We start from the raw sequence: 16,795 nt of genomic DNA on the forward strand, positions 1-16,795 counted from the left end.
TCCCCATCCCCTTAGTCAGTCTAAGAAAGCCCCAAGTCCTTCCCTCAGGATATTGTCATTGGAAGCCATTTCGAGCCCATTCTCACCACCATACCTTCCCTCCACACCCCCCTTTTACTCACCTTGGAGGGCTACAAAGTGAGGGAGGTATACAGCTGCCACAGCTCCTGATTTGGCCTTGATGTCAAAAAGAGGCCCTGCAACCATCCAGCTGTGTTGTGGAACAATCTGGTCCAGGAACTGGTCCCAAGCACAGAATTCAAACTCAATGGTCACGGGTTCTCTCACCACAAAGTAGAGACCCACGTTAGGACAATGGTAGGAACCAGACACAGGGAAGTGAACTCTGGGGATAACAGAGAGAGGTAGACATTGAATTAATTATTCCACACTAGCTCACTGACTACCTACTGTGTTTTGTGCAGTGCACTGTGTATCTAGTAGAGTGGCTGCAAGCTCAGATGTGATAGCCAGAGGGATTTGGGTTCGATTCTTGGCCCCTCTCCTCCCTACTGTGGATCCCTGAGCAAGTTATTGAACTTCCTAATCACAGTTTTCTTATTTTTAAGTAAAAGTAATAACAACACTATCTCTTACAGTTGTGAGTAATAAGTGACCTAATGTATGTGATGGCTTAATACTTGCGTGGGTGTGGTTAGCTGTTTCTATACTGGTGATAATGATGAGAATAATAATGATAGTAATAATAATATTAATATTAATGAAACAGGCAAGTGTTATTGTTTTTAAAGGGCCTAATTTTAAATAATTAATAACAATCTACATGGTGATATTAATGATAACCACTTGAACTTAAAATAAAACTTACAGAGACTTTCCAAAGGTTCCTTATTGGTATAGAGCAGGTTTCTAGGATGTCAGGTTCTGTGTGTAAGTTGTGAGTAATATTATCGCCCATCTGAGATCATGTCTGTGACAATGAATGGGAATGTGCTATGTAAGAGATCAGAAGTAAAATTATAGATATTTATTATTTAAGACTGGTAACCCTTGGAAGGCATGGCTCTATATTCATCTCATGGCTCCTTGTTACTAGTATGGTACTGTGCACATAGCGGATGTTAATAAAGCAGGAATGTGTAGATTAAAAGAGATTTAAATGAGATTTATTATACATAAAAAAACAAATAAAATGAGTGGACTTGGTTTGGATCCTGATTAGAATAAACTTACTGCAAGGACATATTTTGGACAATTGAGCATATTGAATCAGATGGGGTATTATCAGGGGTCCTCAAACTTTTTAAACAGGGGGCCAGTTCACTGTCGCTCAGACGGTTGGAGGACCGGACTATAGTTTAAAAAAAACTATGAACAAATTCCTATGCACACTGAACATATCTTATTTTGAAGTAAAAAAACAAAACGGCAAAAACACCCGCATGTGGCCCGCGGGCCGTAGTTTGAGGACGCCTGTATTAGATGATATGAAAATGACTTATTGTAAATGTTGTTAGATATGACAATGGCATTGTGGTTATGACAATGGTATTGTGGTTATTTTGTATTCTTCAAAATTCATCACAAAGCATATACAGATAAAATCACCTGATATCTTGTATTTAAAATAGTATAACTACAAAAGAAGCGGAAAGTGAATAGCTGAAACAAATTTGGGAAAATGGTTGTTAAAGCTGGGTAATGAGTAAGTGGTAGTCCCTTGAACATTTTTCTTTGTTGTTTGCAACTTTTCACAATAAAACTTCTGTTTCTGTAATAAAAGTACTAATACAGCCCTGTCTCTCTGCCTGGTGGCTCAACAATGAGAAGGGACCCAATGGATCATGAGTGGGGTGCTGAGTGTCTGTTGGGATTCAGTGTGGGGATGGTGGGTGTGAGGAGGCCAACCTGGCACACCAGAGTCCTGTCTCTCACCGGTACAGACTCCTGTGTTTGTCAACCATCTTTGTAGCCACAGGCCCTGTGGGGCCCCAGAAGTCATCATCCATCCTTAGAGATTCCACTGGTTGCTTCCCCGGAGGTTCATGAGATGACAGACAGTAGAATTTTTGTAATATTTTACAGGAGCTCTCCTCTGGAACAGACAGGGAAGTGGTCAGCTTTAGGGTCTCCTGTCTGGCCTCCTACCCCTTAAGCTAGAACATGGAGGGGTCCTTCTCAAGGCTGGTCTGCCTGGCCTTTGAAAGGTGTGTGTTAGTAGCCTATGTCCATGCTCCTGGGGCTGCCTACCTGCTATCTGAGGAGGCCCAACCCTGTTGTCCCCTGATGCCACCTCTGCCCACTGATACAGAAGGCATTTCTATTCCTGCATCCACCAGAAAGGTAGCTTATGAGAAGAACATGGCTCTGAAGGTGGATGGGCAATGATGGAGAGGGATTCCCAGGCCTCAGAAGCCCAACGTGGACCAGAGTCTGAGACATGCCAGACATGAGCTAGAGAGGAGCAGCCTCAGCCCCTGAGCCTGGGAGGGAGGAAACCAGAGATCTTGCCAGGTTCTAGGTGTGGAAGATCTTGCATGGAGCGAGGCTTCTCTAGTTGTGAATTTTGCCATGGCTCACCCCAGAGGCAGGAGGATGGAGGGGAGGGCCTTCCATATCCTCCTCACCCCTGTCCCAATTACCGATGCTCCCAGCATGGCCCCTTCAAAGTACCTGATTCTGATGTCTGCCACTGGGGTGGAGATGTGCCATCACTCGTCTGTTCTCCACCTGGGACAATCTTAGTGACCGTTTCACGTGGCTTCCTAGACACAGAGTTGGTCATTCTCCATGAGATCTTGGAGAAAGTTGGGGCTGTCTACGTGACATCCCCACTTAATTTCAACCCATCTGAATTTGAACTCATGGCCTTCATCTGACGTTCTCTCACTGACCCTGTCTTCGTGATGACCCCCATCCATGCAGTAACTGGGATGTAGTCCTGGCTCCTTCTGGCTCCCTCTGAGAGTTGATTGGCCACCTTGTCACTGGCTCTAGTATAGCTCTCCTTTCTATTCCCTTCTCTCCACCTCCACAGCCTCCACCTCCAGCCAAGGCCCTGGTATCTGTGGCTCAAACCACTGTATCCTCCCCCTAAAGGTGCCCTCTTCTTCTCTTGTCCTTCTCCAGGCCATTTCTACACAGCAGCTGGTCTTCAATTTGAGCCTGACTCATTACTTAGCTACTGAAGCCCTGAAATCTTTCTTTATTGCTTTTGAGGTGGAAGCGGAAGTTATTAACATGGCCCAAAGGCCTCTTTGTCCTCCCAACTTCCTGCCACCTCTCAGCTCCAATCCCACCTTTGCCACTCTCCCTGCTCACTCACTTCTAATCCAATGCTGCTCAAAGGCCTTGTCAAAACACAGATTCTGATTCAGCAGGTCTGAAGTGAGGCTTGAGATTTGCATTTTTAATGAGCTCTCAGGTGATGCTGATGCTGACACTGCTGGTCCATGGTCCACACTTTGAGGAGCAGTGTTTCTGGTACCTGGCCTCCTCCCATTCCTCAAAGGAGCTGAGAGCAGAGCCTCTACCTCTGCCAGGAATCTACCCACTCGAGGCCCATCTAAGCCCTCCCACCTTTCATAACTCAGCTCAGGTCCTTTGGACAGACTCAAATAGGCCATCAGAGCATTCATGCTGATCCCAGGCACAATGATTCATGCTGTGGGTCACCTGGGCCTGTGTCCCTGCTGAGTTAATTCCTAGTTGTTGGGCCCATGTCCATGGTCCTGTGCCTAACACACTGTGGGTCTCAGGGGAATGCTTGTTCTCTGAAGAATGTCTCCTGCTAAGGCCTCCTAATGGCTTCTGCCAGACTAGGTGAGGCAGAGGAATGGGAACTAGGATATAGATGTACTTTGCAGTCACAGGTGAAAACATACCAAAATGAAGGCCCTCGGGGCTCTAGCAAATTCCCAGCAGGAAATCGTATTCTCCTGTTCCCAGGATTCCCTTCAGCTGGGCTGCATACATGGGTGTTTATATGTGTAGAGATTGAATGAGGGTGGTCTGTCCCCTCCAAAGCTCTCTCTGCTTGTTCTCATCTCCCCCTCAACGTCCTTGCTTTTCATGTTCCAAATCTCACCCACTCACTCATACACGTTTCTTCATTTTTTCACCTCCTTATCATCTCATGGAAGGGTTTAAACACAGAAGGGGCATACTCTCGTTTGAACTAAACTAACAAACAAACAAACAAACATAACAAACAAACAAACAACCTCACTCTGGCTGCTGTTGTTTCTTGGCTTCTTCCTGGTTCTGTCTGTCTCTGCTCCCAACCTCACCCCACCTTACTTCTGGCCCATGTTCCTGGAACAGCCTCTAGGAGTCAGCCCTGGGCCTGGGTCAGCTTGAGGGATTACTATGTCTCCTCCTTACCGACTAGTGATGATGACCAGCTGAGGCTTCTCCTGCTGCAGGAGCCTCAGCATCTCTGTCACCTCCTCACTCAGCTGAGTCCAGTCCAGCCTGCAAGCACAGAGGAAACTTAGTTATCCTGGGACCCCCACATGATCTCAAGGGCCTCAGGGCCCAGAATCATGGTACCTTCCAGGTCCTGTAGGAACCTGTTGTGGGTCGGGTTCCCTAAAAACACATTCTCTGATGGAAAATAGAGTTAGTTAGGAGGTTTATTAGGGAGTGTTCTTGGGTCAATACCAGGGCAAAGGGAGGTGACAAGGACTGGGTAGAGTGACAAGTTGGGCTGTGATGCAGTCCCAAGGGGCACAGCTGACTCTGTGGGACTTCTGATGTGGGGATGACCCTCCAGGGCTGTTCTATATTTGGAGAAGGGACCTTATACCACTATACCAGTCACTGGATGCAAGCCACCTCAGGGAGGGCAGTGACCTTGTGTGAGATGGCCCTAGTTGGCAGAGGCCATCCTTGTAGCTGGCAGCACTCCCAGGGGTATAGGGTGGGTCTTCTTTCCTGAAAGTGAACTGGGCAGCACTTCACAGCATCCACCAGAGAATAGTCAGTCCCCATGGCCTCAAACTCAACACACCGAAGTAGGTCCTGGGATTTCCTTCCCAGAGGCTAGGAGGCTTCCTGGAAAGAAAGAGCCTGTTTCCATTTTCACACGCCCTGTGCTCTGGGGTTTCCGTTGGATTTGGGATAGCTGCTGCCCTCTCTGGGCCTCCATGTCCTCACCTCCAACAGGGAGGGACCTGCAGCCTATTATCAGCCATGGACAAGGCAGGGGTGAAGACCCTGCACCTGTAAAAGGCGCACACCTTCCTCATTCCTGTTGTCAGAGCTGTTCTCCCCTGGGGAGGGGATGGTCCAGAACTCAGAGGTTGTCTGTCTCATCCCAGTCCCAGGACCCTAGGAAGGAAGGAGGCAGAAACCTTCACAGGACGTCCTAGAGCTGCTCTGAGACAACCAAGAGGTGAGGAGTAACAGCAGATCTACTGCAAAGGCCCAGCTCTGGAGAGGTGGTGACATAGAGGAGATGGTGACAGCCACACATGCTCAGAGGGGGAGGAGGCTGGGTGGTGGTAGCCCTATAGGATGGGGTGCCCTTGGCTGTGAAGGGTCAGAGTGGGCTCTGGGAGGACCCACATGTAGAGTGTTCACCTCCTGCTGCTTTAGGTTTGAGAAAGGAGGACTCTCAGAGGAAAGGCTGAGAGCCGGCTGGAGCCTCGGCCAAGACCGAGGGGTCAGGACACGGAGGTTTGGAGCCCTGTCAGCTCTGAGTGTGAGATAGGCCCAAGCCAGGAGTTGCAGGGAAATGTTCAGTCAGAACCTGACTGTGGACTTGTTTTCATGTGGGGAGGCAAAAGGAAGTGGCCAGAAGATAGCATGGGAAATGAGGGCTAGGGGTCACTGCACTACAGCCACACGGCTCTCCAGTGCTCTGAGCCTGTTCCTGTCCTGGGGTCTTCCCCAGGCTATTCTCAGCCTGCACTGCTCCCCCTTACTGGGCCTGGTCAGCCCCTTTTTCTGGTTCAGGTCTCGGCCTGATGTCACTTCCCCAGAGAGGCCCTCCCTGCCCCTGAGTCTAATTCCATCCTCCCTCCATGTTACACTCCTATAACACAGTGCACTTTCCCTTCACAAACTGCATGGAGCTCAGAGATACACACTGTGTGTTAACATGGCATCAACATCTGTCTCCTTCTCACTGGAGTGCAAGCTTCAGGGGGCAGGACCCGTGTCTGTTGCTCACTATTGTCCCCTCAGTGCCTGTCCCAGTGCTTGGCACATGGGAGCCATGAAATGAATGAAAGGATGAATGAATGAATGAATGAAGGAAGGAAGGAAGGAAAAAAGAAAGGAAAGAAGAAAGGAAGGAAGGAAGGAGGAAAGAAGGAGGAAGGAAGGAAGGAAGAAAGGAAGGAAGGAAGGAAGGAAGAAGCAAGGAAGGAAGGAAGAAAGGACTGCCTTGGATGGAGAAGTAAACCTGGGCAGGAATCCTCTGAACATGTGGCCTCACCAGTGGTTATCATTTGAGTCTCTCAACTCTGTTGCCAGCGCTGCTCTAGTTTTACATGCATTTTATTTCATCACGTCTATGAGGTGGGTATGATAGTCCTGTTATACAGATGAGGAAACCGAGTCTCAGATGAAGACCTGCTCATCTCATGGCTCAAGTCAGTGGCAGATCCGGTAGGGAAGGCAGGCTGCCCATGCATTTTTCCGCCCCTTTACTTCCCCTGTCCAATTCGGGGCCCCCACACCCCTTTCCATTGCTCTCCTTCCCCTTCCCTGCCCTCTGTCCAGAAATGACCCCAGGGCCTTACCTCAGGTGCGTAAGTTGGCAGGCAGGCTGCCTCAGCCCTTCACAGAGCAGCTTCACGCCAAGGTCACCCAGGTCATTCTGCTGCAGGTCCAGCTCTGTCAGTCTGGGGCTGGTACCCAGAGTGGCGGCCAGGTCCTTGCAGCAGTCGATCGTGAGGCCACAGCTGACCAGCCTGTGGGAAGAGATTTACATGTCCTGAGGGCCCTCTCCTCAGGGTAACTGGGGTCTGGTTTCCATTTCTAGTACTGTGGCCCTTTTGGGGTCCTTGGTGATATTAAATGAAGAAAAACACATGCTTGGCTTATAGTAACCTGGAATATTTTACTTAAAATTTTTTTTTATTTTGGGGGAGAGGATTTTGGGGGAGGATGGGAGTAGGCTGGAAGAGGTTTATGTGGGGAAAAAGGATGACCTATGTAATACTTTCAACAATAAAGATTGAAAAATAAATAAATAAACAAAAATAAAGGTTACAGAGACTGGCAAAAAAAGAAATTTATTTTAAATCCTCACCAAGGATATTTTTTTCATTGATATTTAGAGAGAGTGGAAGGGAGGATAGGGAGGAGAGAGAGAGAGAGAGAGAAACACCGATGTGAAAGATAAAAGAATTGGTTGCTTCCTGCAAGTGGCTCCAGTTCAGGCACCAGGAATTGAAGCTGCAACTGAGATTCTCACCCTTGACTGGGAATTGAACCCATGACCCTTCCATCTGGGGGTGGATGCTCCAACCACTGAGCCAAATTGCCACAGCATGGGAGATTTTCATTTCTCCTGCAGCCAAGGAACTACTCGTCAACATTTCTCACTCCTGTGTGATTCTTACCAATGCTTCCTCCTCTCCACATCAGCACTGCACGATTAATTAACCCAACCTACCATTTGTGTACTGGCCCTAATTGTTAACCACATAAACTCTTACAAATGCCCAATTAGCTGATTCGGGATGCTAGGTGGGGTTCAACATGAGGGTGTGTATCTGCTCCCAACACCATTCTCCCTTCCTGCCTAGTTCTCACTTTCTCTCTCATTTATGGCCTCAGGGTAACTATTTCCCCTCCTGTGGCTGCCCAGTCCTCAGAGTAATGTCAATGTTGAGCAATTACAGCTGCAGCTTGGGGTGGAAGGAATAAAGCTTTATATCTTAGTACATTTGATTCTATTTCTTTCCTGATGTTTGAGCAAGGGCACTGCATTTTCATTTTGTATGGTTTCTACAAATTACCAAGCTAGTCCTGAGAGGAAAACAGGTGTTTTTTGGTTGGAGAGGAAAGTGTAGTTTGGAATACACTGAATTTGAGGAGCCCCTGGCACATCCTGGAGGAGGGTGTGGTTCTTCAGTCCTGAGCTGAAGATGGAAGCTTGGCAGGTACCCGCTGAAAGGGGACTGGGATGCGATTGTGGGAAGGCTCTGGATGAGGTGGAGGACACTAAAATGGGATCTGGTTATACATCACCTGATTGCATGTCAGATAGGCCTGGTGTCAAAGCTCACCTCTGTCAGTTACTAGATGAAGACTGGGGGCAGGTTTCTTAATCTTCAAGTTTACTGATCTGTAACAGGAATTCCACATGCCTTTGCACATGGTGGTTGCCAAGGTCAAAGGAGATAACATATCCCATGTGCTTAAACAGTTCTTAAAGGATGCTGCTGCCCTGGAACCTGAGCCCCTGAGCTTTCTTCTTAGTCTCCTTCCTGTTTTTATGCAGCCTGGCATCTCAGTTTTCATGTAGCCCTTCTGTTTTTCCTTCTGTCCCTGAAGGGCCAAGGAATAAGTGGAAGCTTAAGGGGACAGGGCCTGTGTCTGTTGCACAATATTGTCTCCTCAGTGGGGCTTGGGACATGGGAGTCATGAAATGAATGAAAGGATGAATGAGTGAATGAATGATTGGCCGCATGTTCAGAGGATTCCTGCCCAGGTTTTCTTCTCTATCCAAGGCAGTCCTTCCATCCTTCTTTCCCTCTGTCCTTCTTTCCTTCCTTCCTTCCAATGAAGGACTGCCTTGGATGGAGAAGAAAATAATACTTCCAATGAAGGAAGGAAGGAAAGAAGGACAGAAGGAAGGACACATGTTCAGAGGATTCCTGCCCAGGTTTGCTTCCCCATCCGAGGCAGTCCTTCCATCATTCTTTGCCTCTGTCCTTTCCAATGAGGGAAGGAAGGATGGAAGGACTGCCTTGGATGGAGAAGAAAACCTGGGCAGGAATCCTCTGAACATGTGGCCTCACCAATGGTTATCATTTGAGCTTCTCAACTCTGTTGCCAGCACTGCTCTAGTTTTACATGCATTTTATTTCATCACATCTATGAGGTGGGTATGATAGTCCTGTTATATAGATGAAGAAACGGAGTCTCAGATGAAGACCTGCCCATCTCATGGGCTAAGTCAGTGGCGCATCTGGTAGGGAATCCAGGTTACCCATGCATTTTTCTGCACCTTTACTTCCCCTGTCCAATTCGGGGCCCCCACACCCCCTTTCCATCGTTCTCCCTCCCCTCCCCTGTCCTCTGCTCAGAAATGACCCCAGGGCCTTACCTCAGGTGCATGAGTTGGCAGGCAGGCTGCCTGAGTCCTTCACAGAGCAGCTTCACGCCAAGGTCACCCAGGTCATTCTGCTGCAGGTCCAGCTCTGTCAGGCTGGGGCTTGTACCCAGCATGGAGGCCAGGTCCTTGCCGCAGTTGTTCGTGAGGCCACAGCTGACCAGCCTGTGGGAGAGATTTGCATGTCCTGAGGGCCCTCTCCTCAGGGTAACGAGGGTCTGGTTTCCATTTCTAGAACTGTGGCCCTTTTGGGGTCCTTGGTGATATTAAAGGAAGAAAAACACGTCTGGCTTATAGTAACCTGGGACATTTTATTTATAAATTTTTTTTCGTTGGATGTGGGGAGGATGGGAGCAAGCTGAAAGAGGTTTATGGGGTAAAAAGGATGACCTATGTAACACTTTCAACTATAAAGATTGAAAAATAAATGAAATAAATAAAATAAAGATTACAGAGACCGGCAAAAAAAATTATTTTTAATCCTCACCAAGGATAATTTATCCATTGATATTTAGAGAGTGGAAGGTAGGAGAGAGAGGAGAGAGAAGAAGAGAAACACTGATGTGAAAGACAAAAGAATGGTTGCCTTCCGCAGGGGGCCCCAGTTGAGGCACCAAGAATTGAAGCTGCAACTGAAGTTCTCACCCTTGACTGGGAATTGAACCCGTGACCCTTCAATATGGGGGGTCGATGATCCAACCACTGAGCCAAATTGCCACAGCATGGGAGATTTTCATTTCTCCTGCAGCCAAGGGCAGCAGCATCCTTTAAGAACTGTTTAAGCACATGGGATATGTTATCTCCTTTGACCTTGGCAACCACCATGTGCAAAGGCATGAGGAATTCCTGTTACAGATCAGTAAACTTGAAGATTAAGAAACCTGCCCTCAGTCTTCATCTAGTAACTGACAGAAGTAAACTGGTCAACATTTCTCACTCCTGTGTGATTCTTACCAATGCTTCCTCCTCTCCACATCAGCACTGCACAATTTATTAACCCAACCTTCCAGTTGTGTACTGGGCCTAATTGTTAACCACATCAGCCCTTCGCAATGCCCGTTAGCTGAGGCGGGATGCTAGGTGGGGTTCAACATGAGGGTGTGTATCTGCTCCCAACCCCATTCTCCCATCCTGCCTAGTTCTCACTTTCTCTCTCATTTATGACCTTAGGGCAACTATCTCCCCTCCTGTGGCTGCCCAGCCCTCAGAGTAAAGTCAATGATGAGCAATTACAGCTGCAGCGTGGGGTGGAAGGAATAAAGCTTTATATCTTACTACCTTTGATTCTATTTCTTTCCTGATGTTTGAGTAAGGGCACTGCATTTTCATTTTGTATGGTTCCTACAAATTATCAAGCTAGTCCTGAGAGGAGAACAGGTGTTTTTTGGTTAGGGAGGAAAGTCTAGTTTAGAATACACTGAATTCGAGGAGCCCCTGGCACATCCTGGAGGAGGGTGTGGTTCTTCAGTCCTGAGCTGAAGATGGAAGCTTGGCAGGTACCCGCTGAAAGGGGTCTGGGATGCGATTGTGGGAAGGCTCTGGATGAGGTGGAGGACCCTAAAATTGGGACCTGGTTGTACATCACCTGATTGGACGTCAGATAGGCCTGGTGCCAAAGCTCACCTCTGTCAGTTACTAGATGGAGACTGGGGGCAGGTTTCTTAATCTTCAAGTTTACTGATCTGTAACAGGAATTCCACATGCCTTTGCACATGGTGGTTGCCAAGGTCAAAGGAGATAACATATCCCATGTGCTTAAACATTGAACAGTTCTGAAAGGAAGCTGCTGCCCTGGAACCTGAGCCCCTTGGCTTTCTTCTTAGTCTCCTTCCTGATTTTACACAACCTCACATCTCAGTTTTCATGTAGTCCTTCTGTTTTTCCTTCTGTCCCTGAAGGGCCAAGGCTTAAGTGGAAGTTTAAGGGGGCAGGGCCTGTGTCTGTTACTCAATATTGTCTCCTCAGTGGTGCTTGGCACATAGGAGTCATGAAATGAATGAAAGGATGAATGAGTCAATGAATGACTGAGGCAATGTAGGAAGGAAGGAAGGAAAGAAGGACAAAGGGAAGGAAGCATGGAAGGACTGCCTTGGATGGAGAAGTAAACCTGGGCAGGAATCCTCTGAACATGTGGCCTCACCAGTGGTTATCATTTGAGCCTCTCAACTCTGTTGCTAGCACTGCTCTAGTTTTACATGCATTTTATTTCATCACGTCTATGAGGTGGGTATGATAGTCCTGTTATACAGATGAACAAACCGAGTCTCAGATGAAGACCTGCCCATCTCATGGGCTAAGTCAGTGGTGGATCCAGTAGAGAAGTCAGGCTGCCCATGCATTTTTCTGCCCCTTTACTTCCCTTGTCCAATTCAGGGCCCCCACACCCCTGTCCATCGTTCTCCCTCCCCTCCCCTGTCCTCTGCTCAGAAATGACCCCAGGGCCTTACCTCAGGTGCGTGAGTTTGCAGGCAGGCTGCCTCAGCCCTTCACAGAGCAGCTTCACGCCAAGGTCACCCAGGTCATTCTGCCGCAGGTCCAGCTCTGTCAGTCTGGGGCTGGTATCCAGCATGGAGGCCAGGTCCTTGCAGCAGTCATTTGTGAGGCCACAGCTGCCCAGCCTGTGGGAGAGATTTGCACGTCCTGAGGGCCCTCTCCTCAGGGTAATGAGGGTCTGGTTTCCATTTCTAGTTCTGTGGCCCTTTTAGGGTCCTTGGTGATATTAAAGGAAGAAAAACACAAGTTTGGCTTATAGTAACCTGGGACATTTTATTTAGAAAATTTTTTTTCATGGTGGGGAGTGGATGGGACCAAGCAGGAAGAAGTTTATGGGGTAAAAAGGATGACCTATGTAATACTTTCAACAATAAAGATTGAAAAATAAATAAAATAAAGGTTATAGAGAATGACAAAAAAATTATTTTTAATTCTCACCTAGGATATTTTATCCATTGACATTTAGAGAGAGTGGAAGGGAGGAGAGGGAGGAGAGACAAGGAGAGAAACACTGATGTAAAAGACAAAAGAATGGTTGCCTTCTGCAGGGGGCCCCCATTGCGGCACCAGGAATTGAAGCTGCAACTGAGGTTGTCACCCTTGACTGGGAATGGAACCCATGACCCTTCAATCTGGGGGTGGATTCTCCAACCATTGAGCCAAATTGCCCGAGCATGGGAGATTTTCATTTCTCCTGCAGCCAAGGAGCCACTGGTCAACATTTCTCACTCCTGTGTGATTCTTACCAATGCTTCCTCCTCTCCACATCAGCACTGCACGATTAACTAACCCAACCTTCCAGTTGTGTACTGGCCTAATTGTTAACCACATCAGCCCTTCCAAATGCCCAGTTAGCTGATGCAGGATGCTAGGTGGGGTTCAACATGAGGGTGTGTATCTGCTCCCAACCCCGTTCTCCCTTCCTGCCTAGGCTCTGGATGAGGTGGAGGACACTAAAATGGGACCTGGTTACACTTCACCTGATTGGACGTCGGATAAGCCTGGTGTCAAAGCTCACCTCTGTCAGTTACTAGATGCAGACTGGGGGCAGGTTTCTTAATCTTCAAGATTACTGATCTGTAACAGGAATTCCACATGCCTTTGCACATGGTGGTTTCCACGGTCAAAGGAGATAACATATCCCATGTGCTTAAACAGGTCTTAAAGGATGCTGCTGCCCTGGAACCTGAGCCCCTTGGCTTTCTTCTTAGTCTCCTTCCTGTTTTTACACAGCCTCGCATCTCAGTTTTCATGTAGCCCTTCTGTTTTTCCTTCTGTCCCTGAAGGGCCAAGGCTTAAGTGGAAGCTTAAGGGGACAGGGCCTGTGTCTGTTGCTCAATATTGTCTCCTCAGCGGTGCTTGGCACATGGGAGTCATGAAATTAATGAAAGGATGAATGAGTGAATGAATGAATGAGGCAATGTAGGAAGGAAGGAAGGAAAGAAGGACAGAGGGAAGGAAGCATGGAAGGACTGCCTTGGATGGAGAAGAAAACCTGGGCAGGAATCCTCTGAACATGTGGCCTCACCAGTGGTTATCATCTGAGCCTCTCAACTCTGTTCCCAGCTCTGCTCTAGTTTTACAAGCATTTTATTTCATCACATCTATGAGGTGGGTATGATAGTCCTGTTATACAGATGAAGAAACCGAGTCTCAGATGAAGACCTGCCCGTCTCATGGCCTAAGTCAGTGGCGGATCCGGTAGGGAAGTCAGGCTGCCCATGAATTTTTCTGCACCTTTACTTCCCCTGTCCAATTCAGGGCCCCCACACCCCTTTCCATCGCTCTCCCTCCCGTTCCTGTCCTCTGCTCAGAAATGACCCCAGGGCCTTACCTCAGGTGCGTGAGTTTGCAGGCAGGCTGCCTCAGCCCTTCACAGAGCAGCTTCACGCCAAGGTCACCCAGGTCATTCTGCTGCAGGTCCAGCTCTGTCAGGCTGGGGCTGGTACCCAGCATGGAGGCCAGGTCCTTGCAGCAGTCATTTGTGAGGCCACAGCTGCCCAGCCTGTGGGAGAGATTTGCACGTCCTGAGGGCCCTCTCCTCAGGGAAACTGCGGTCTGGTTTCCATTTCTAGTTCTGTGGCCCTTTTAGGGTCCATGGTAATATTAATGGAAGAAAAACACATGTTTGGCTTATAGTAACCTGGGACATTTTATTAAAAAAATTTTTTGGGAGTGTTGGGGGAGGATGGGAGAAAGCTAGAAGAGGTTTATGGGGGAAGAAGGATGACCCATGTAATACTTTCAACAATAAAGATGGAAAAATAAATAAAATAAATAAAATAAATAAAATAAAGGTTACAGAGACCGGCAAAAAAAAATTATTTTTAATCCTCACCAAGGATATTTTATCCATTGATATTTAGAGAGAGTGGAAGGGAGGAGAGGGAGGAGAGAGAAGGAGAGAAACACTGATGTGAAAGACCAAAGAATTGGTTGCCTTCTGCAGGGGACCCCAGTTGTGGCACCAGGAATTGAAGCTGCGACTGAGGTTGTCACCTTGACTGGGAATGGAACCCGTGACCCTTCAATCTGGGGGTGGATTCTCCAACCATTGAGCCAAATTGGCCAGAGCATGGGAGATTTTCATTTCTCCTGCAGCCAAGGAGCCACTCGTCAACATTTCTCACTCCCGTGTGATTCTTACCAATGCTTCCTCCTCTCCACATCAGCACTGCACGATTAATTAACCCAACCTTCCAGTTGTGTACTGGGCCTAATTGTTAACCACATCAGCCCTTCCAAATGCCCAGTTAGCTGATGCGGGATGCTAGGTGGGGTTCAACATGAGGGTATGTACCTGCTCCCAACCCCATTCTCCCTCCCTGCCTAGTTCTCACTTTCTCTCTCATTTATGGCCTCAGGGCAACTATCTCCCCTCCTGTGGCTGCCCAGCCCTCAGAGTAAATTCAATGATGAGCAATTACAGCTGCAGCTTGGGGTGGAAGGAATGAAGCTTTATATCTTAGTACCTTTGATTCTATTTCTTTCCTGATGTTTGAGCAAAAGCACTGTATTTTCATTTTGTATGGATCCTACAAATTATCAATTAGTCCTGAGAGGAGGAACAGGTGTTTTGTTTAGGGAGGAAAGTGTAGTTTGGAATACACTGAATTTGAGGAGCCCCTGGCACATCCTGGAGGAGGGTGTGGTTCTTCAGCCCTGAGCTGAAGATGGAAGCGTGGCAGGTACCCGCTGAAAGGGGACTGGGATGCGATTGTGGGAAGGCTCTGGGTGAGGTGGAGGACACTGAAATGGGACCTGATTATACATCACCTGATTGCATGTCAGATAGGCCTGGTGTCAAAGCTCACCTCTGTCAGTTACTAGATGAAGACTGGGGGCAGGTTTTTTGACAGCTTGTTTGGAGGTTCTAGCAGGGGAGAGCAGCTACTCGTATACCCTTGACCGAAGACTGGTCCTCTCCTCTGGGGGGAAGGTTGTCCTCTTCGACCGAGAGCGCAGCTTCGGGAGGGACGCACATGGATCGGTGAGGGAGGAGGGGGACACCTGCCTAGCCAGCCAGATCAGCCGAATCAACCCTGGCGATCAATGGGGTTACAGATGTCACAGCCAGATCGCCCTCACATCCATGGGGGCAGGTTTCTTAATCTTCAAGTTTACTGATCTGTAACAGGAATTCCACATGCCTTTGCACATGCTGGTTTCCACGGTCACAGGATATTCCATGTGCTTAAACAGTTCTTAAAGGATGCTGCTGTCCTGGAACCTGAGCCCCTTGGCTTTCTTCTAAGTCTCCTTCCTGTTTTTTCACAGCCTCGCATCTCAGTTTTCATGTAGCCCTTCTGTTTTTCCTTCTGTCCCTGAAGGGCCAAGGCTTAAGTGGGAGCTTAAGAGGACAGGGCCCGTGTCTGTTGCTCAGTATTGTCTCCTCAGCGGTGCTTGGCACATAGGAGTCATGAAATGAATGAAAGGTTGAATGAGTGAATGAATGAATGAGGCAATGAAGGAAGGAAGGAAGGAAGGAAGGAAGGACAGAGGGAAGGAGGGGTGGATGGACTGCCTTGGATGGAGAAGAAAACCTGGGCAGGAATCCTCTGAACATGTGGCCTCACCAGTGGTTATCATTTGAGCCTCTCAACTCTGTTGCCAGCACTGCTCTAGTTTTACATGCATTTTATTTCATCACATCTATGAGGTGGGTATGATAGTCCTGTTATACAGATGAACAAACCGAGTCTCAGATGAAGACCTGCCTGTCTCATGGCCTAAGTCAGTGGCGGATCCGGTAGGCAAGCTAGGCTGCCCGTGTATTTTTCTGCCCCTTTACTTCCCCTGTACAATTCAGGGCCCCCACACCCCCTTTCCATCGCTCTCCCTCCCCTTCCCTTCCTCTGCTCAGAAATGACCCCAGGGCCTTACCCCAGGTACAGGAATTGGTAGTCACGCTGCCTGAGCCCTTCACAGAGCAGTTTCACGCCAAGGTCACCCAGGTCATTCTGCTGCAGGTCCAGGAATGTGAGTATGAGCCTGGTACCCAGCAAGGAGGCCAGGTCCTTGCAGCAGTCCTTTGTGAGGCCACAGCTGCCCAGCCTGTGGGAGAGATTTGCATGTCCTGAGGGCCCTCTCCTCAGGGAAACTGCGGTCTGGTTTCCATTTCTAGTTCTGTGGCCCTTTTGGGGTCCTTGGTGATATTAAAGGGAGAAAAACACATGTCTGGCTTATAGTAATCTGGGACATTTTATTTATAGAAGTTTTTTGGGTGGATGTGGGGAGGATGGGAGCAAGCTGCAAGAGGTTTATGGGGTAAAAAGGATGACCTATGTAATATTTTCAACAATAAAGATTGAAAAATAAATAAATAAAATAAAGGTTACAGAGACCGGCAAAAAAAAATTATTTTTAATCCTCACCAAGGATATTTTATTCATTGATATTTAGAGAGAGTGGAAGGGAGGAGAGGGAGGAGAGAGAAGGAGAGAAACACTGATGTGAAAGACAAAATAATTGGTTGCCTTCTGCAGGGGGCCCCAGTTGCGGCACCAGGAATTGAAGCTGCAACTGAGGTTGTCACCTTGACTGGGAATG

At 48.1% G+C, this 16,795-nt stretch overlaps 1 protein-coding gene across 1 annotated transcript in view; it reads right to left on the reverse strand.

Moving 5' to 3' along the window:
* LOC103299921 (NACHT, LRR and PYD domains-containing protein 1) overlaps positions 1-16,795 on the reverse strand; it is an 84,370-nt gene that overhangs the window by 30,724 nt on the left and 36,851 nt on the right. The window contains 8 exon segments of the mRNA XM_054709358.1: positions 123-346; positions 1,897-2,056; positions 2,635-2,726; positions 4,345-4,434; positions 6,711-6,881; positions 9,248-9,418; positions 11,701-11,871; positions 13,581-13,751. Coding sequence (XP_054565333.1) covers positions 123-346; positions 1,897-2,056; positions 2,635-2,726; positions 4,345-4,434; positions 6,711-6,881; positions 9,248-9,418; positions 11,701-11,871; positions 13,581-13,751 — 1,250 coding nt within the window.

This window comes from Eptesicus fuscus, chromosome 20, assembly GCF_027574615.1.
Source record: "Eptesicus fuscus isolate TK198812 chromosome 20, DD_ASM_mEF_20220401, whole genome shotgun sequence".
Lineage (NCBI taxonomy): Eukaryota > Metazoa > Chordata > Mammalia > Chiroptera > Vespertilionidae > Eptesicus > Eptesicus fuscus.